General features: G+C 38.3%; 1 protein-coding gene across 1 annotated transcript; it reads left to right on the top strand.

Annotated features, from left to right (window-relative positions):
* The first annotated feature begins 1,582 nt into the window (after positions 1-1,582).
* On the top strand, positions 1,583-21,589 carry LOC140145835 (uncharacterized). Its single transcript, XM_072167520.1, is given in 9 exon segments — positions 1,583-1,756; positions 7,248-7,890; positions 7,893-7,985; positions 8,946-9,117; positions 9,705-9,880; positions 13,986-14,075; positions 14,999-15,187; positions 16,171-16,308; positions 18,897-21,589. Coding segments are annotated over 8 exon segments (1,665 nt in total). The 5' UTR covers positions 1,583-1,756; positions 7,248-7,430; the 3' UTR covers positions 19,244-21,589.
* The last annotated feature ends 278 nt before the right edge of the window (positions 21,590-21,867 follow it).

Genomic DNA, 21,867 nt, shown 5'->3' on the forward strand with positions numbered 1-21,867 from the left:
GAATAGGCTCATTTTACTTCGAAATCGCCACAACGAGTGTTTTTCCTGCGAAGATCGACGCTCCTATATATAGTCAAAATTTTCTTGACGAAAAGTTACCAAAATTTTAATGGCAAATTATCAAAAATTGATATTAGGTGGGTAAGCTGATTGAAAATAAAATCTCATCCCCCACTTTACCTCCTCAAAATGCTGATTTTGGTATCAGATGAAAGTTCATATTTTTCTCATAAACACTTTATAATTGAAATTTGGCGTTCAATCGATATATTTCCGAAGAAATCATCAAAAAACTGTCGAATTAGTCTCAAATATGGTACCCGGTATACCACATTTGACACTAATTAGTCAGTTTTTGGATGATATCTTCGGAAATAGGCCTACACTGAGTTGGAACTATTTCAATATGTTTATGAGAAAAATAGGGCCTTTCACTTGAAATCAATATATTACATGATCATGATGATTATCATTAATAAAAACAGAGTATTAATGATCCTTGTCTACATCCTCTTTTTATGAAATTTTTTAGTATCCACGAAAAAAGCGTAAGTTCCTAAAATATCAGTTGATTCTGATTTTGCGTATTATGTGACTACGTATCACACTGCCGCGACAATGTGTCAATTGGCGTTCTGGTGTAAATAATTCAGATTGCACGATGTTTTTGGTAAATGAATTAATCTGCAAGAATTTTTTTGTTCATAAACATTATGTAGCCAGAGGTTTCCAGTGATATAAAAATCTCAACTTTTTTGGAGAAAAGTGGGGGGATCATCATAATGCTGATCACGAAATGCCCTTTTAAGAAATTAAAAATATGCGTTTTCATTGATGCTCAAGTACATTTAACCGAAATTTGGCATTATATCATTTTAAGGACTTGATGAGACAAAAAATATGTTGAATGATTCATTAATTCTGTGTTACTTTTTAATATTTGAGAGACTATAATGTGAAGTTTGCCATTTTTTGCCATTTTTGCCGGTCTAACCGAGCAGAAATGGCAAAAACAAGTTTCTCAGTGGTAAATTAGGCAAAAACCGAACCCTGGTCACTAATTGGGTACAAACAAAATGAAAAAAAAGGGGTCATTAAATAAAGGTCATTGGGTATAAAATTTAAAAAAAAGGGGTCATCGGATAGAATATTTTGAAGAAAATGGAGCAAAATTCTATTTCTTATTCCAATGATTTTTCAAATTTAAAAGACAAATTTCCTGAATAAGAGAATTTGAAAGTTTCCAGCATTTTTTATGACTGAGAAAAAAAAGGGGTCATTGAGATCATGGAAGTACTACCATGTTGAGATTGAGTAGCTGCACCTAAAAAAAAAAAGGGGGGGGGGGTCACCCGGGGGTCATCGGTTATATTCGACTTCAAAAAGAGGGCCTATTGACAGGCACATAATTATTGGCACTTCCCAAAGTTGAGTGCACCTGGGGAAACCTGCAGGCACCGTTAAAATTGCCGTAAGAGCGCCCTCTCTTGGTTTATCATGACGGTTTTCGCTATTAAATTAATTACCTGATTAATTGGGCGGATATAGTGGTATTATTTGGGCTACTTCTGGCAACACTTACTCAACATTGAGGACTGCGGAGATGGCTGAATTCTGTTGCTAAATGGAGCTATGTGATGTTATTTTAGGCTTACCTTGTAATTGAAGAAATAACATCTCTGCGTACGGAGGAGCACCAATATTTGATGATCATGATGAGGGAAAGCAAGCAGGCAGTTTCAAGTTCTGACCTTTGGTAAGCGGATCATTCATAGTCATACCCAGTGCCGTACTATTACGCCGACTTTCGTATTCGGCGAGGAGGACGATTTCGACCTCCTGGTTTGTTTACAAACAGAGAGGTAGACAAAAGACCGTCCCGCTTGTCCAAACACTCAAGTATCAGAAGGATGGTCCACAATAGCGTGATTCACGTAACATGAATCACTGATGAATAGGGATTAAAAAGCTGTCACGTAGAACCATGTGCTTCTATTGTCCAATTTGCCATCAAGATTTCATATGGAAACAGTTCAGACCCAGTACAGGATCATGTCAGAAATTAATATTTTGTTCTGGGTCTGATTATTCGGACTAAGTCATACCATGTCATTTTTGCATGTTATTGTTTTATTATTGTTTGTACTGTCTGGCATGGCATGGGGAACACGATCATGTCAGAAATTCATAACCTCATTAATATACGCGAAGCCTGTAATCCAATCAAAAGAAATTGATTGCCTGACCGCGCACTAATTGCGAGGTCATTTACTCACAATGACAATAGGAAGGACTCGCAACAATGACTTCTGCGCGCGCGTGCGTGTATAACGCGTTATGGCAACGCACACGCCTACGCGATGCCGTCGCGCTTCTGTGATTGGTAGCTCTTGTTGTCGGCGCGAATGTTATATTCGCCTGGTTGATTTTTTTGTAGGGTAGGTTACAACAATGATTAAAACTGGTATATGTAATAGCGTTTTATGGCATAAAAGAACATAAAATGCCATTTTGATTTGTTCAAAATATTAGATACGACGGTAAGGCTAATGGAACTCGATTGTTAGTTTCCTATTGACCTCCCGCATCACCTTTTCAATTTGACCAAAACTTTCATTATTTTTATAAAAAAGTCAATTATTTGAAAATTGAGATGGAACTAATCAAAATTGAAACTCTCAAAATGTCTGACATACCCTGCTGATCATAATCAGGAGTTTTTCTTAGTTGTAGGGGTAGAGGATGTGGTAAATAATGGAAATTTACGGATTACCTCATCATGTTTCTGGTGATTACAAAAATTGCAAATTTCTTTTCATTTTAATTTAAAAAAATAAAATCTTTTCTCAATCTGTTGCAAAATGTCTGTAATGATGATCTAAGCATTAATACCTGTTTTGAAATGGTCTTTCATCAACAATATATACATTGATACTGGTGGGGTACCTAAATTTGGAGAAAGCTGTTCATAAAATCATTGATTTTGTTGACATAATGGATAATGAAAAGAGACCGAATAATGAATAATGAAATAACGACCTCGTCCTTTTTTTCAAACATCCAATCGGAAACTAATAATCGAGTTCCATTGGAATGACAATAATAACTAAGCATCATCTATTTTGAGGTCATTGTGTGAAATTGTAAATGGGTTTTGTTTTGGGCCTCGTATTTTTTCTCGGGAGCTACCGCCCTCGAAATACCTCAGCCCAAAACAAAACCCTCCAATTTCCCACAATGACCTCAAAATAGATGATGCGCAGTTATTATTGTCTAATTAATATTTTGTTCTGGGTCTGATTATTCGGACTAGCATGACTAGGGGAACTCAGTCATGTTTTACAGTATGAGTGTCTGACATTCATTGTCATGATTCTCATTGATCACATGTAATACATGCATGCTCAAGAAGTCTTGGCAAGAGTAGATGAGTGTATTTTATTAGGGGTACTACACCCCTGGCCAATTTTGTGCCTATTTTTGTGTTTTTCTCAAAAATCATAGCACATTGGTGACAAGTAAGATATGTATATTATAGGGTCAAGGACTACAACTACTTTGTTCGAAAATTTCTAACTTTCGTATGAACAACCGATAGCTTGTGATACGAAAGTTAGAATGGGCAATGATACCTGCCCGAGTCAGAGATTCGTCGACTGTTTTAAAATGCTCTAAAACAATTTTTGTAATTATCAAATTTGGCTACAATTTAGTTTGGCTAACATTTATGTATCTTCGCAAGATAATTTGCTTACTTTTAACCGGAAATACAGGTGCCGAAGTACAAATTCTGACCATTTAAAAAACGGTAATAGGTCCTGTAGTTCTGCGATCTTTCTTGATCGCAGTTGTTTTGACGACTGACTGGGTCGCCGGTCCCCCACGACTTTTTCCCCACCCGCTTCATGGAGCCTCAAGCTTGCAAGGTACCATAGGTCACCTGGGTTTTTTTTAACGAAAAAAACTTATAATAAAATAATTTTTTGTAAATTCAAAGAAAGGGAAAATACCAATTGATGCTATTTTATTTTAATCACAATATTTTTAATATTTGTAATCAATCACCTCAGAAAACTTGCAAAAGATAGTGAAAAATTATAGATAAGACAATTTGGCTGCGCGTCATCAATTGGCAGTGTTGCAAGTATGTATTTAATTACAATATGGCGGCCGCTACATGTTGTTGATGTCCGGCGATCACTCCAGAAAAATGTACACAAAATAACGATTTTAGTAAGTACAATATTATAATGACGAACTGATGCAGGAGTATAGCACAGTGTGTCGGTAATATGTCAAGAACAATATCCTCATTAGGCCTGGCATTTTCGGGTAATTTTGTACCCGGGTACCCTTCCGCAATTTTCGAGGCGGGTAACGGGTACCAATTGCAAAAAAAAAAAAAAAAAAAAAAAAAAAATTTCGGTTTTGTAGTGTCTCTGGATCTAGACCTAAATGCCAGGATCATTCATGGTTGACCTAAAAAAAAAAAAAATTTCAAAATATTTTGTTATTTTTTATATGAAAATTGATAATTTGTATTCATGTCATAATCTATTAATGATTTCAAAATGTATTGAATTTGAATGCATTTTGAAATCATTAATAGACTATGACATGAATACAAATGATCAATTTTCATATTAAAAATAACAAAATATCTTGATTTTTTTTTTTTTTTTTTTTTGGAATACCCGGGAGGGTATTTCCTACCGGGTAATGTAATCTCGGTAATTACCCGTTTACCCGACCCGAAAATGCCAGCCTTAATCCTCATATTTTTGAGACAATAAGAAACTTCAGGAAGAAGTTTTTATTCATATGCATGATATTGGGACCTGTATGCCAACCGTGTACATGTACCAAACAAGGTCAGTGAAGGTATCGTTACATGAGCGCAAATCCTTGACGTTCTAACTTCAGTATCACAAGCTATCGGTTGTTCATACGAAAGTTAGAAATTTTCAAACAACAACTACTGTACTGAAAATTCAGCAACTCAAAACAAGTAGTTATTGATTTATTGATCAAATATTGGTTTTCCCTCATTTTTGACTGTAACTCCACAACTGTTGTCTGTGCTGAAATAAAATTTTCAGTGCAGTAGTTGTAGTCCTTGCCCCTATAATATATATATCTTACTTGTGCCCCAATGCGCTATAATTTTTGAGAAAAAGGCAAAAATAGGTACAAAATTAGGCAGGGGTGTAGTACCCCCTTAAAGTACAGTCAACAGTACAGGGATGATCCCCTGCTCTTTTCGAATAGCCTGTGACGTTCTTTAAAGGAAGGTGACCTGATATATTTGGAAAATCGAATTCTTTAAAACTTACCTATAACATATTGTCGTCCCTTTCAAACATTCATGCGTAACGAACATGTAAATGTTCCTTGTAAATGTGACTAATTCCTTATGGAATTACTGACATACAGCGTGATTTTGGTAGTCTACAGTGTTTTTATTAATGATATCATCATGATCATGCAATAAATTGATATCTTTATTATCAAATGAGAGATCCTATTTTTCTCGTAAAACATATTGAAATTAGGAGTTCCAAATCGGTGTATTTCCGAAGATATGTATGATCAAAAAACTGTTGAATTATGGTAGTCTAAAATATGGTACGGTATACCATATTTGAGACTAATTCAACAGTTTTTTGATGATTTCTCCGGAAATGTACCAATTTGGAATGCCTAATTTCAGCATGTTAATGAGAAAAATATGAGCTTTTACCTGATACCAAAATCAGCATTTTGATGGGGTAAAGTGAGGGGATGAGGTTGTCAATCAGGTTACCCACCTTTAATTAACGTGCACACATAGCCTGACACATCATGGGCCTGGCCCTAGCTGTTCCTTCCTCACAGTAGGGCCATGACTTCCATACTATTGCAAAAAGCGGGGCACCGCCTCACGGAACTCATGTCGCAGTTTCAAAGGTTCACCCTGCATTCATAAAAGTACTCACATGTTCAGTTTTGTGATATTATCCTTAAAAATAACACTCCCTGCATCTTCACAGCAAAAAAAATGCAATTTCCTCGCCACCGTCATGACGGTATACTCATAAAAATCTCAACTTTCTTTGAGTAAAGTGGGGGGCTGATGCTGTGGATCACAAAATGCCCTATTCATCAAAATAACTTTCATCCATTTATAAACACATTGCAATCACTTTTTCTTGTTTCTCAAGCTAGCTAGGGTTGTTTTTTAAACCCCATTAGATTTCAAACTCCCATGAGACATGTCATGAGACAAATTTATTTTTTTTGTACTGGTAATTAAAATGAACTTACACTGTATAAAAGTTATAAATTATAACTTTACCCAGCATAAAACACACCAAACAAACAAAATAACAACGTAGTTTACAAATAACTTTTTATCATTCTTTTATGTCAAAAATCAAACATTACACATCATTTTTATTGCAAAAAAGAGAAACAAGTTCAGTCATTTGTATTTGGTCAAGAATCCTATTTAATTTTAGTTATATTTTAAAATGACTGAACGATTGCATACATTGCTAAGTCATGAAAATTATATGAATGAACCCTGTTCATACATACATTCTAACATGTGCTGAACATTATTTTCCTCCACAACTTAAAAAACAATCATTTATAGCCAATTTAACCCATTGTGGGAAGTTTTTCCAACAAATGCAGGCTGCCAGTCGATCATCTGCCAGTCATGCATAGCTTGATATGCATGATCGCCCGGTAGCCTGAATTTGTTTGAAAAATGTTCCACACTCATTGGTTCTGGTGCAGCTTGTTTATGACCCAAAAACTGGGCATTAAAATTGCTATGCAAAATGTGCAATAACCTCCATATAGACCTAGTCCCCTACGTATAATTTGCGATTTATTCCGTATTCATTACATGATAATGATTTAGGGGAGTAGGTATTTACAAAAAATCAAAGTTTCTCAGAGGGGCTTTGCGGTGAAGGGCTTAATGGCTAAAATCGCCAAAAAAAGGCTGATTTTACATGATTTTTAACAATGTGCCCCTAAAGCCCCCCCCCGGCCCGGACACGCCACTGTTCACACACCTTAAATCGTCTGTCTGAGTGCAATTACTCAATTCCTAAACTTCTTACTGAGTGCAATAATAGCACACCTGACAGCCTGCCTTAACATTTCCAGAAGTGTGATTTGTAGCATGCCTGTTATTTTCAAAATACTACATGTGTTGAATAGTGTTGAATATTTTTGTGTTTTTCATCTTTTCACAGGTTGAGATAATAACGACATTTAAAGCCTAGGTTTTGCAATTTTGAATCCAAAAGAAGTTAACTACCCTGTTATGTATAGACGGCTCTGTTTTACCTGTATTTACGCTATACCCCTATCTACCTCATGCTGGTGTGACAAGTCCTGACGTGTTTACACGTATCATACAAACCTGGTTATTCATCATGGCAAGTAGTGCTGAATTGGAGCAGGCATGCGGCGCCATTAAAGAATCTCACGATGTCTCGGTACGTGTGACGTCAACGAATGAACTTGTTGCATCGTTAGAAAGCTTACCATCTACGGTAGCATCATGCAGTACAGCAGCGCTTACAGACAGCAATGTACAGTTACTTATAAACAGCACGTCCATGGGGCCAACTTTAACCATGCAACAAACTCAATTAGACTTGAGCGATGTCAACGTAGTACAAACAAATACCGATATAGCCAGCGAAGATTCTACGTTTTCGGAATGCAACAGTGAGGAACTGGCGTCGCCGTTGAACGGTGGTGAAGACGGCGACTCAACAGACATTTCAACTCCATTAGGTCTACCTCAGACTAGTTTACTATTTGTCAATCTCCCAGTGCCTACGCAGTACGTACTGATAGATCCGTCCCGTTCACAGCAGCTGTTACGATTGGCGAGAATGCTCACGCTAATCTGATAAGCGCCACTCAGGAGAGTATTGCCAGAGAGTTTGGAAATGTAGCAAAGCCAACAGTAAAGTCTACAGGTTAGTCATTAATAACAACCAGTCTAAAACAGCCCAGCCTATTGGTCAAGATCAGGGGTGGAGGTCTTCTAAATGAAAGAGCCCAACTTATTGGTGTAGATCAGGGGTGGGAGTTCTTCAAAGTGAAAGAGCCCATCTTATTGGTCAAGATCAGGGATGGAGGTCTTCAAAATGAAAGAGCACATCTTATTGGTGTAGATCAGGGGTGGGAGGTCTTCAAAGTGAAAGGGCCCAGCTTATTGGTCTAGATCAGGGGTGGAAGTTATCTTCAAAGTGAAAGGGCCCAGCTTATTGGTCTAGATCAGGGGTGGAGGTCTTCAAAATGAAAGAGCACATCTTATTGGTCTAGATCAGGGGTGGGAGGTCTTCAAAGTGAAAGGGCCCAGCTTATTGGTCTAGATCAGGGGTGGAAGTTATCTTCAAAGTGAAAGGGCCCAGCTTATTGGTCTAGATCAGGGGTGGAAGTTATCTTCAAAGTGAAAGGGCCCAGCTTATTGGTCTAGATCAGGGGTGGAGGTCTTCAAAATGAAAGAGCACATCTTATTGGTCTAGATCAGGGGTGGCCCCGGGTGGGAGGTCTTCAAAGTGAAAGAGCCCAACTTTATTGGTCTAGATCAGGGGTGGGAGGTCTTCAGAGTGAAAGAGCCCATCTTTAATGGTCTAGATCAGGGGTGGGAAGAAATGGCTAAAACTTGATTTTCAAACAAGAGAACATAGACGTGTACAGCGTAGATAACATTGTCATGCAACCGCTTGATCCATCACTACGGAAGTAGTTGTGACCTCGGACTACGATAGCGAATGGGTAGGACAACGACTGAGTAGTACATTGTACTAATTAACCTTGTACATGGGTGATATTATATAGTATAATACAACTTGAAATACAATAAGTCTCTGTGGGGAAACAGAAAGACATCACATGATGAATAAGTATTTCAATATTTCTTTTTTATGCAGCTGAGCGTGTGTATAAGTGTGAGGAGTGCAGTAGGATCTTCAAGTCCCATAGCCACTACAGATATCACCAGGAAACACATAAAGGCAACAAAGTACTCAAATGTAACGTGGATGGCTGTAACAGGAAATTTGCTTGGCCAGCACACCTCAAATATCACCTCCGAACACATCAGTAAGTGTGGGGGAAGGAGGGGGAGATTTGTGGGAGGGAGGAGTGGGACACAGGTCTTGTAGAGCCTGATGCACCATTGTAGTGTGAATGGCTATTAATAATAGGAACTTTGTTTGACCATGGCCATCACCACAGAACATATCAGTAAATCATCAGGTAAATCTAGTGGCGGCGCCATGGAGGGGGGCATGAGGGGGCAAATGCCCCCAGTCAGAACTTTTTCCCCAGTAAAAACCCAAAATTGCGAAAATTACCACTTTTTGCTGCAATTTTATGCAAAATTTATAGATTTTACCCCCGAAATTCACTTTGCCCCCTCAATGCCCCCCTCCTCAATTTCCTGGCACTGCAACTGGGTAAAGCTTAAAGTAGAGGAGGGGAACTTGGGAGAGGGATGAGGGTCTTGCAAGTTGCATACAAGGCCGAGACTGATACTCAAATTTTGCGGTGTGGATCGATGTATTAGAAATTTGCTTGGCCCACACACCTCACATACTCCACCTTCGAAAACACCAATCTTTAATTATGGAGAGACGAAGGAGAAGGATCTTATCAAGAATGATACTTAATTATGTTATATTACACAGGAATGACCGTCCATATGCTTGCACAACCCCTCACTGCCAGAAACAATTCTACACGGTACAAAGCTTGAAAGTTCACATGAGAACTCACACAGGGCACAAACCATTCAAGTGTGACAGCTGTGACAAGAGGTTCACTACGGCAGGGAACTTGAAAAACCATGTCAGGACTCATACAGGTGAGTAATATGACTCAATGAAGGTGTGATAGAGGGTGAGGGAGAACTCACATGGGACACAAAGATGTTTACCTCAAATGGCACGCTTGCAGCACAGGGTTCAATTCTCCCAGAATTTGACAAAATATGTTTTGAGATTCTGACGAATCCAGGTACGGCAACATTTTTGTGGTCTTCAGCAATTTGCACATTGGGCTATTCCAGCTGAAATCCATACACCCCCTGTGGAAGACATGACCTTAATCTCTCACACAGGGAGTGTGAATTTCATATTGAGTCACACATTCCAGTAATCCCATGAAATTCACTTTTCCTGCGTTGAAGATTTAAGGTCTTCCATAGAGGTTGCAGTAACGTAGCCAGCGGGGGTAGCCAGCAAGAAAGCTGGAATAGCCCATTAGGCCAACAAAAAAAATTTGTTGTGTTGCCCTCAACCGCCCGACCCTAAATCCTGAAAAATCAGGGTCGCATTTTTTTTTTTTTTTGAATGATGATTAATACAGATTTGTTCAAAAAATCAATGTTTTTCACTTAAAGGTGAACCTCGTTGAAAATAAAGTTATATATCAATGGAAAGCTTATGATGTCAGGATATTAAAAATGATTTTTTCCGATTTTTTGATGGCCAATAAAGCTGAAAAATTAAAAAATGATTGTAATTTTTGGTCTTTTTCAAAGCGCCCAAAAGCACCCAAATCAATCGTCTATGACCTTGGGAATGCTCGTGGCGTAAGCTCAGGGTTACGCGAGTCACGTGATCTTACTCGAAGCGTGTAAACAAGACTTGCTTCCTGTACTTTGCAAGCTGCCCGGCAAGTCTGATTTTCACAATAAAGCTTGAAATTAGAGGAATCTTCAAGTTGCTGGTTCCTTCTTTATATATTAGAAATAATAGAATTATTGTCAACACATAAATTTTCCGTAAATTTTTGACAAAATTAGTCATAACTGGCTGGGTATAACTGGGTAATTGAGTTTGAATTTCGCGCTGGGATCAATCCCATGCGCAAATGCTTGCTGCTACCGATGTCATTGACTGAATAATCATGATCGAATAACAAATTAAATACTTGTTTGTGACATTCCCTATATATTCTTGATTCATTGTAAAATGTCTGATTAAAAAATATCGTCTTGCAGTAATCCAAAAATTAATAAAAAACCGCCGATTGCATCAAATCCAGCCCATATAAAGGTTTTCATATTTAGCGTATTGCGGTAATACATTCTTTCCACACAATCGCGATTAAAAGAAACAGATACTCGGGCAGATACTTTATTTTAAAATAAATACAATTTAGGCTTAGTAGACCGTTATTTGATGGAATTCTAAAATCTGAATAAAATTAAAATATTGTCACTTGTGTCATGATTCTTTAATGATAGTACAATCAGTGTATGGTACTGAAAAAGTGAAACATTCATGTTTTATGGATTACCGAACACGATCGTAAATTGCTGCTGAAGTGCAGGGACGGATATGCACAAACACAGCGACTCGCTTGGGCTTCGTCCTCTGTGTTTCATGGGGTGTTTCAGCAAATTTGATCAATCGTTCCCTTATATTTGGAACATTTACAGGAATAAATTTTGCTGATGAAGTAGCAATAAGTTGGAAATATCAGAATGTGAATATCAAATTGGTCATTTTGTCTGCAAGTACAGTACAGTCGCAGATACCAAACACTCGGCGTAGTGAGACTCAGTCAGTCACTGAGCTCATCCCGTATGTATCTATATACAGTTCGCCTATCATACATGACCGGTTGTAAAGCTAAGAAATAATTAAAAAATCCTGTACATGTACCTTATTCTATTCCTTCATTTTCTCATTGTGATAAGTTCATCTCAACTTGGTGTGACGAGCACTAGCAGTTATTTTTTTGTAATCTGTTTTCATTCCGGTTCTTGGCTAATCTTCGCTCTTCGTGCTTTTACTGTAATATTCCCTATGCATATCGTGGATGGCTTGGCCTATCCCAAATCACCCGCCAGCACTTCCCCATTTTTAAATCCACACACTTTATTCAGGAACTTCATTCTTAATTTGATCATGATATTTCCTTCATATTATTCTTATTTTATTGAAGATAGTTTTTTTTTTATTTAAGTTGACAATGACTGAATTCGTGCATTGTACCGATGCATGCCACAGTAATACACGGACATTGTGTTTACAATCAAACCCGGAAGTAACTGTGTGTCCCTGGGCTGACGCCATCAACGAAAGCGCCCAATTTGAACGATTTCGTTTTGTAATTTAGGGGGTGCCAAAATCCAATCTTTGCATGGAGATTATGTCTAGCCTGGTACGCTATGCAAATAAAAAATATTCTTTTCTGCTTCCTGACATCATAAGCTTTCCATTGATATATAACTTTATTTTCAATGAGGTTCACCTTTAAATCTTTAATTTCAAACTTGTTCGGACTTGGGATCTTGATGGCGCAGCCCGTTATGATGCTTTGAAGTTTGCACGAGGGCGCTTTTCATCAAATCATTGGATTTGCTGATTTTGTCGCCATCTAGATCCCATTTTTTTTCTTGGTTTTTGTAATGTAACCATTTGGTACTTTAAAAAAATGCAAAATGCAGGTTGGGATAATGATGGCGCACAATGTTATGCACCTCCAAAGTTTACCATTTGCAAGTAAGGCTCAGAGAGGCTGAAATTTCAAGAATTTTTTCAAGCTGAACGAGGGCGCTGTGCACGCTCATATTTTACATGTGAGTTGTTGGTGCTAATATGTACCAAAATTATTTTTTAGAGACAATTCTATTTTTTTTTTTTATCGCAAATCCGTACATAATAAGGGAGATTGGCTCTTAATTTATATCTAACAGGTCAAAAGAAGTCAAAATTGACAATATGTCCCCTAACTGAAGAAGCATTATTTAATATTTGGGGGGATTTTTAAAAACTGAAGGTTTGAAAAAAAAAAAAATCCGACCGTCCGACCCAAATTTCCCATTTTCCCACTTGAGGGCAACACAACAATATTTTTTTTTTTTGCCTTACTGTGCTTGCATATTTATCATGATCATGGGATGACATTGGCAAAACATTACTCCCTGTTGATTGAACATGGTTATTGATTTTAGTATAGCAAATATGACATAGAGATAGCGCTGTATGTCGCTCATGGAGGGGAACAAGGGTATTCCCAGATTATTTTTACGTGCAGTTGAAGTATGATTTAGAGTGTGTGCTTGTTGCAATAAAAGCATGTAACATGTTGCACTGAAAATGTGTGCTAAGTGCCACACTTGGCTGCAATATTTCGAGGTTGATGTACCAACCTGACATTCTATAGATGGAGAGTGGGCTGGGGTCAGGATCATACAAGCATAGTGGGAAACATGATTGTGACGAAACTTAAGGGAACTGGAATGAGCGTTTTGAGCGTTTCGACAGCATTTTTTGTGGGACTTGAGAGCACATCAGACCTATCGAATTGCATTCTGAATACGAAGAATGTCTTTCTGATATCAAATAATTTTCATTTTATGAAATTCACGATATAATACAAATTTTATGACAAATTATTAAAATTTGATATTTTTCACATTTTGGAGATTATTTTATAGTATTTTCAAAGTAAATTTTATAAATTTAATGATATAGTCTTAAAGTGTATGTAGCTGGGAGGAAAAGCTGACGATCAGTTGGAAATTTTGACCTTTCATATTGAAGATATGGATTTTTTCCCCAAAAGACCCAATATTTTTTGGTGTTTTGGGAAAAAAATCCATATCTTCAATATGAAAGGTCAAAATTTTCAATTGATCGTCAGCTTTTCATCCCAGCTACATACACTTTAGGTAGAAATCATCAGATTTATAACGTTTACTTCGAGTACTGTTAAATATCAAAATATCAATTTTTAATGATTTTCATATTCAGAATGCAATTCGATATGTCTGATGTGCTCTAATGTCCCACAATAAATACTGTCCAAACGTTCATACCCCAGCCCTTAACCATCCTCTATTAAATTGGAAAAATGCTGGTTGATCAATAAATTAGTGGGGTTATTAGTATCTATAAGTTGCATAATAAAAGGAATAACACGTTTTAAACTTTGCTTTAAATTTGTTTTTTTAGGAGAAAAACCCTACTGTTGTGATTTTGGTGAATGTAGACTCAGCTTTGCAGAGAAATCCAGTCTACGCAAGCATAAGCTAACACACACAGGTATGGACAGTGACATCACCAGGAAACATTGAAATGGGGAGGGGGGGGGGCCAAAATTGGTCAAATTAGTAATTGAGGTCAAAGGTTACACAAGGGGATTAAGTTTGCTTTAATCAAGTCATAAAATATCACATAATGTTCCTCTGCTCCCAAGGAATAAAAATGTCAATGGCTGTGTATCTCCACGATGTCTAATTAATGAGATATAGGTCAAAGGGTATTAATAACAATAATACATGGGTCAAATTTCAAAATGCTCCAAATTGAATATTTCACTTGATTAGCCTGTAAGGGACAAAGCAAAAGTTGGATGACGTCCTTCGTTAGGAGGCTGACCAACTCCCTCCCTCCCTCCCTAAAAGGTAAGTGTGAAATGTTAAAAAAATTCCAACCCGATCAACTTTGACCAATATTTAAACTATTTTTTACAAACATAATCAGATTTTTTGACCCCCTCAAGAAAGCTGTTGTTTATAGGATGTCATCAAACTTCTGGTTTGTTCCTGAAGTAATTGATTAATTAATAAACTATAATTGAAGACAGATAAAAAGACTAGTTTGTGTCTGACGTTATCTGTCAATCAAACTCGAGCACAGTTAATTACAAGTGCCTTGATGATGATGAGTTGCTGAACGCGGCAGTAAAACCGGGTCGCCTGGCGCCTTATTGTTAATTTTGTAGGTCTTCCGAAGGCACCATGTCAACAATGCCTAGAAAAGTTGCTTTTTGCCTTGTAAAAGTACGTAATTTTCCCCCATTTTCTGCTATTCCTTTCTCCGATCTGCACCAGATAAATCAACTTTCCTTTTACGCGTAATTAACCAATCAAGGATCGCAGGGAATTTGATTGACAGTAACGTCAGATGCAAACTAGTCTTTTTATCTGTCTTTCATTATATTGATTAACTGATTTTTATTTCAGGTGACAAGCCCTATGAATGCGAGCTGTGCGGAAAGCTATTCTCTCAAAGCGGGAGTCGCAATGCGCACAAGAAGCGCCAACATGGGTTGTCATTGCAGAGAGGCCTAGACCGTTTCAAAGATGATGATGGTCTTGGGTTAAATGGTGAAATACTATCTGTTCAACAAGAAGCTGAGATGCATTTGAATGGTAAGAAGAACCTAGCAGGAACTGCCTTTTGAGGAGAGTGAGAGCAATAGCTGTACTGCTCTCCTTAAATATGATATAGGAGAGTGATTTTTAGCTCTCCTTAGTTGACCATTCTGTCCTTACATTCTATTGTAAATGCTCTAAACAGCTCTCCTTGAAGGCTCCAGAAGAGCTATTCAGCATATTCCAAAATACAGTCCCTGACCCAGTGGTGCCAACGCCGTGCCTTAGGCGCACAATTGGGCTACTTGGCGATCACTTGCCGCTACTCAAAAAAGCATGCCGCTACTTGTCTAAAATTGGGCTACTTTTGTCAGTCTCAGGCCGCGGCACTAATTTGATGTATTTTCCTTTCAAATTAGCCGATTTGTAAAGGTTTCGAGTCTTTGAAGGTCCAAATTGAAATTACAATGGGTTTTGTGACCATTTATTGATCGGTCAGTAACTTCCCAGTAAGTACCGGAAGTTTCAAAGTCAAGTGCTTTTCCGCCTAATTGGGTGTTTTATGTTAAAATTGGGTAAATCCGCCCAAATATCCGGTATTAGGCGCTTTTTGAAGCTTAAAAATTGGGCTACTTGAGAATCCTTTACCGCGGCCTGGCGAGTCAATGCGCCTTGCCTGACCTAGTGGGTGTGGACGGCGGAGGGGTCATTTGCTGTTTTTGTTATTTGTGTCCAAGAAAACATTGTTAAGGCATGTCAGAGGGGAGCATGACCTAGCAGCGTTTCACTCAAATATTTTGATGTTCCTTAAATATTTCGTAAAAGACAAGTAAAGATGACACTCAAGAGGAATTTTATCGGTTCTATAAATGATAAAGGTTATCCCAAGTGTTTATATAAGGGGTGTTAATTCTGCCCCATGTCTATTATTTTTCTCAGGGTGTGGGTCTGACCTCTGCCCACTCCACAGTGGATAAATTGTGTTGCATAGAAATGTACACTTATTACTTAATATGATAATTGGTTGTATTGTGTTCCAGATATGAATCTACACAGACAGCATGAAGAGGATGACCCACCAGTTAGTATGACAGAAATCAGTGTGAGGGAGGATGTCGTCAGTAGCGCTCATACGTCAGTGTCTGATAATATAACGTTATCACATACCATGCTTGAAGGTTGGTATAATGGGGGCTAAATGGGGTAGCTCTGTATGGGGATCAGTGTGAGGGAGGATGTCGTTAGTAGCGCTCATACGTCAGTGGCTGATAATATAACCTTATCACATACCATGCTTGAAGGTTGGTATAATGGGGGCTAAATGGGGTAGCTCTGTATGGGGATCAGTGTGAGGGAGGATGTCGTCAGTAGTGCTCATACGTCAGTGGCTGATAATATAACTTTATCACATACCATGCTTGAAGGTTGGTATAATGGGGGCTAAATGGGGTAACTCTGTATGGGGATCAGTGTGAGGGAGGATGTCGTCAGTAGTGCTCATACGTCAGTGGCTGATAATATAACCTTATCACATACCATGCTTGAAAGTTGGTATAATGGGGGCTAAATGGGGTAGCTCTGTATGGGGATCAGTGTGAGGGAGGATGTCGTTAGTAGCGCTCATACGTCAGTGGCTGATAATATAACCTTATCACATACCGTGCTTGAAGGTTGGTATAATGGGGGCTAAATGGGGTAGCTCTGTATGGGGATCTGTGTGAGGGAGGATGTCGTCAGTAGGGCTCATACGTCAGTGGCTGATAATATAACCTTATCACATACCATGCTTGAAGGTTGGTATAATGGGGGCTAAATGGGGTAGCTCTGTATGGGGATCAGTGTGAGGGAGGATGTCGTTAGTAGCGCTCATACGTCAGTGGCTGATAATATAACCTTATCACATACCATGCTTGAAGGTTGGTATAATGGGGGCTAAATGGGGTAGCTCTGTATGGGGATCAGTGTGAGGGAGGATGTCGTCAGTAGTGCTCATACGTCAGTGGCTGATAATATAACTTTATCACATACCATGCTTGAAGGTTGGTATAATGGGGGCTAAATGGGGTAACTCTGTATGGGGATCAGTGTGAGGGAGGATGTCGTCAGTAGTGCTCATACGTCAGTGGCTGATAATATAACCTTATCACATACCATGCTTGAAAGTTGGTATAATGGGGGCTAAATGGGGTAGCTCTGTATGGGGATCAGTGTGAGGAGGATGTCGTCAGTAGTGCTCATACGTCAGTGGCTGATAATATAACCTTATCACATACCATGCTTGAAGGTTGGTATAATGGGGGCTAAATGGGGTAGCTCTGTATGGGGATCAGTGTGAGGGAGGATGTCGTCAGTAGTGCTCATACGTCAGTGGCTGATAATATAACCTTATCACATACCATGCTTGAAGGTTGGTATAATGGGGGCTAAATGGGGTAGCTCTGTATGGGGATCAGTGTGAGGGAGGATGTCGTCAGTAGTGCTCATACGTCAGTGGCTGATAATATAACGTTATCACATACCATGCTTGAAGGTTGGTATAATGGGGGCTAAATGGGGTAGCTCTGTATGTATGGGGATCAGTGTGAGGGAGGATGTCGTCAGTAGTGCTCATACGTCAGTGGCTGATAATATAACCTTATCACATACCATGCGGTGGAGGCTGGTATAATGAGGGCTAAAATGGGGTAGCTCTGTATGGGGATCAGTGTGAGGGAGGATGTCGTCAGTAGTGCTCATACGTCAGTGGCTGATAATATAACCTTATCACATACCATGCTTGAAGGTTGGTATAATGGGGGCTAAATGGGGTAACTCTGTATGGGGATCAGTGTGAGGGAGGATGTCGTCAGTAGTGCTCATACGTCAGTGGCTGATAATATAACCTTATCACATACCATGCTTGAAGGTTGGTATAATGGGGGCTAAATGGGGTAACTCTGTATGGGGATCAGTGTGAGGGAGGATGTTGTCAGTAGCGCTCATACGTCAGTGGCTGATAATATAACGTTATCACATACCATGCTTGAAGACCTATGCAAATTAGGTAACTCTGTATAGGGATCAGTGTGAAGTCTTCAGTAGAGCTCGGTGTATAATCAGTAATTTTGGAAAGCTCTTCTGACAGACGTAAGGAAGCGTTATTCATAAAGAATCTTAAGACTTGCTTATTTAAAGACTATTTGATGTAATGGCTTCCTTATACTGTGTTCTGTACAGCTATATTATGAAATTTTCTTTAGTTTGTATACGTTTGTGTGCAAGGTTGAAAATAAGAGTTTTCTACTAGGATTCAGTTTGGGTAAAAAAGTAAGTGCTGGTTTTGCCTGAGTTTAGGATCAGGATCACTTTTGTTTAGTAACATTATGGTAATGCTAGTATCTAATGGCACAGTTCAAAAGTCTACTTTCAACAATAATACTCAATAATAATAGCACAACCTCTGACCTCACATTGCAGAGAAACCCCATTTTGGTTCACCATTTCCTATTTCTTGTATCTTAATATGTATAGACTGTATGGTGATGGGCTGTGTTTCAGAACTAAAAGTGTAGTCTGGTGTTGAGATTTTTAATCTCAATGGGCTACAGTAGGCAACTCATGGTCCTGAAACAAGGCCTGTAGGGTGTTTATTTTCACCCTTGTTTGTGTGTGTATTTTAGGCCTCCCTTTCATTTAGTGGCCTCTGAGCCACTATTGGGCTTTGCTTTGGCCAAATATTTTGATATATCACAATAAACAAATGTTGTGTCTTTCATTTCTTCTCCAGTGCCTACAGACTTGGGCCAAGACCATCACAAGTCCTCTGACAGTGATGCACCTACCTCTGACACGCACATAGTCTTATCCCAGTCTCAGCATACTCTCTCCATGGTAGCAGGTACTCAGTTCTCAGACACTCAAACCACAAACACAGAAGACATCGTCTACACCAATGCGCTACTGCAGACGGGACTAGAACACGCCAGCGCGCATGATATACCGGTGTCGGACGATATCGAAGTGGGACCGGGGCTTCAGGATAGCGACATACACCACACACATATGGTTGTTGATGCTGACCATCATAAGACCATTATAGGCCTGGAACCTCTCATGGAAAGTGATAGCTTTTGAATTTTATGTTGTGAAAGTTATATTTATATGTATAAGTTGAAGACAGATGTTCTCAGTCATCAAGTAGTTAAACAGAGGTGTAAGTCGGTATTGATTGAACAAATGTAGGTCTTCCAGAAATCCATGAAATTCTGGGACCCCTGTTGAACGCCTCACCTTCTGCTTGCATGTTTTTCAGGGAGTGGATCATTACCTCTCTTACACCTGGTTAAAGTCACTATATATGTCCCGGTGGGGGTCTTCAAAATATTTGTACAGGGATGTACGTAGAGTAAGACAGATGTTTTGATTCAGTCTGATACTAGGATTGTTGTGAAGTAATACGATCGGCGATTTAATACACACATTGTAGACGCTGGAATGAAATAGCAATTTTCTTTGTTTTACCTCATTTATTTGGCTCAAAATTAAAAGGGGACAAAGTGATCAGTGAAAACAAACATTTAAACACAAAGCCCTGTTTGGCCAGTTCAACATAGGAGAACTGACTTACACCTGTTACTTTAATGACAGACAGAACAGAATTTTAACCTTGACTAATTCCCTAAGGAATTTAGACCAAAAGTGGGGCTTCATCTTTAAATAGGAATCTATTTTTCATGCAAATCACTTATTGCTTTAAAACAAAAGCAATTTCTTGAAAACACTAAAACTAAATTACAAAATAAAGTGGTGGATAGATATAGATGGAGAATTTTGCTACGCATTTTGATACCTCATTTGGCACAATGCGGCTTTATTCCCTCATGTTATACGCATTTGAATTGTAAACTGTCAAGTTTCAAAAGTGACAAATTTGGATATTTCCTCCGTCAAGGCAATTTCCATGTCCTTTTGTTACAGGTTCATTGCAGCCCGACAGATGAACACTCACTTCACTACATTGTGTTGATAATTTGTGTGCTTTGAGGGAAAAGTCAGTGTAAATCATTTAACTTTCGAAAAAACTCTTTATTCAAATTGCTACAAAGTAGCAGCAAATAGAGTCGCACCATACCGAATGCAGTATCAAAAGATGCAGAACAAAATTCTCCATCTATCGACCACTTAATTTTGTAATTTAGTTTTAGTGAAATTGCTTTTACGTTAAGTGAATGGGTACTTTTTGCAATATATTATCCTGGTATATTATACAGGGCTGATTTCTTTAAAAAGCAACAAACTCTCTCTGGGCTCACTTTTTGTAGGCACTTTTGCTTAAAATTTTTCTAGACAAATCATCTGCATCATATACTGTCGTTTCTCAAAAGGCTGCCTTGTGTGATTTTTATAATCATTGATGTATTTCATATTGTTATTTTATATTTCAGTATGCTTTTATGAATGGACATGAGGTTGTTATATTGTGATAGTACCTCAAAATTAATGTATACAGTTCACTCATCACAATTAGATGACAATAAAAAGAATCACTAAAGGCAGGCTTTTGAGACTTCTAGATTGTCATGTATGGGGACGGGGACAATGATATGTTCATTCAGTGTTTATCAGCAAAGTCATATGATAACTGACCTGTGTCTGTAAGCTATAGTGTCAGAAAGCTTTGTGCTTGTATCACTTAGCACGCTGTGTTGCTACAATGCATTTTATGCACACTTATGGATGCACACGCAACTCCTGTGAAACATGTTGTTGGGAATTGATCAAATCAGCAATTTTGCGCGTCAATGATAGAAGGTTTTTGCATAATCCATTTGGCTTTGTCGAGAAAGTGATGTCAGTGCGTGCTCCAGTGTATGCAGTGTTAAATTACACATTGACTCAGAGAACTGATGTGTTTACGTGCTGCGGTCAGAGGCGGTACATCTGTATATGTGCAAAGTAACTCCTACAAAGTACTGACGTCACTCTCTCTAAGAAGCCAAATGGACTAAATGTGCCTCGAGCAACATGTAAAATAAAGTGCATATCTAGGGGTCAGTGACACAAAGAAGTACCTTCATTTTTTGCGAAAATAAGATTTTTATATCAAAATTTTCAGAAACATGAGCACTTTCCAATAAACGCATATACATGTATGTTACTTCATTTAGCACCCCCATTGAAATCAGTGGCCAGTGAAACATAGACTTAACTACATAGTCAATGTGGACCATTATATTAAAACTCAATTTTCTCAGAATGGCCAAAATGGAGTTACGTCTTTGTGTCACTCACCCTTCAATATATATATAAACAACTCAGAAGGAATATTAAATCATTACTTGTTACCTGTTTTTTTATAATGGTTTATATGATATTCATTGTTATATCACTCATACATAAATTCTAGACAGTTCATTGGTTGATTACCATTTATCATTTTTACTATCAGCCTCTCCGTGTGAGTCTTTACCATCATAGTGCCTGCCGAGTCAGCGCCTGCCTAAGCGCTAAGCCGCAAGCTGACTCTTAGACTCGCCGATTTAGTTATGGGGTGGATCCCAAAATGTGAAGTATATCAAAGCAAAACATGGTGTTATGTTAAAAAAAAAATGTATTTCCTACTTTAAATAGTATTTTAGTAATAGAATTTATGTATGAGTGATATAAAACAAATATTAACTGTCTCGGTGAAAGATATATTGTTCCATTCCACTCGCCGCTTCAGGCTCGTGGAATGGAACAATCCATCTTTCACCTCG

Source organism: Amphiura filiformis, chromosome 2 (genome assembly GCF_039555335.1).
Source record: "Amphiura filiformis chromosome 2, Afil_fr2py, whole genome shotgun sequence".
In the NCBI taxonomy this organism is placed as follows: domain Eukaryota; kingdom Metazoa; phylum Echinodermata; class Ophiuroidea; order Amphilepidida; family Amphiuridae; genus Amphiura; species Amphiura filiformis.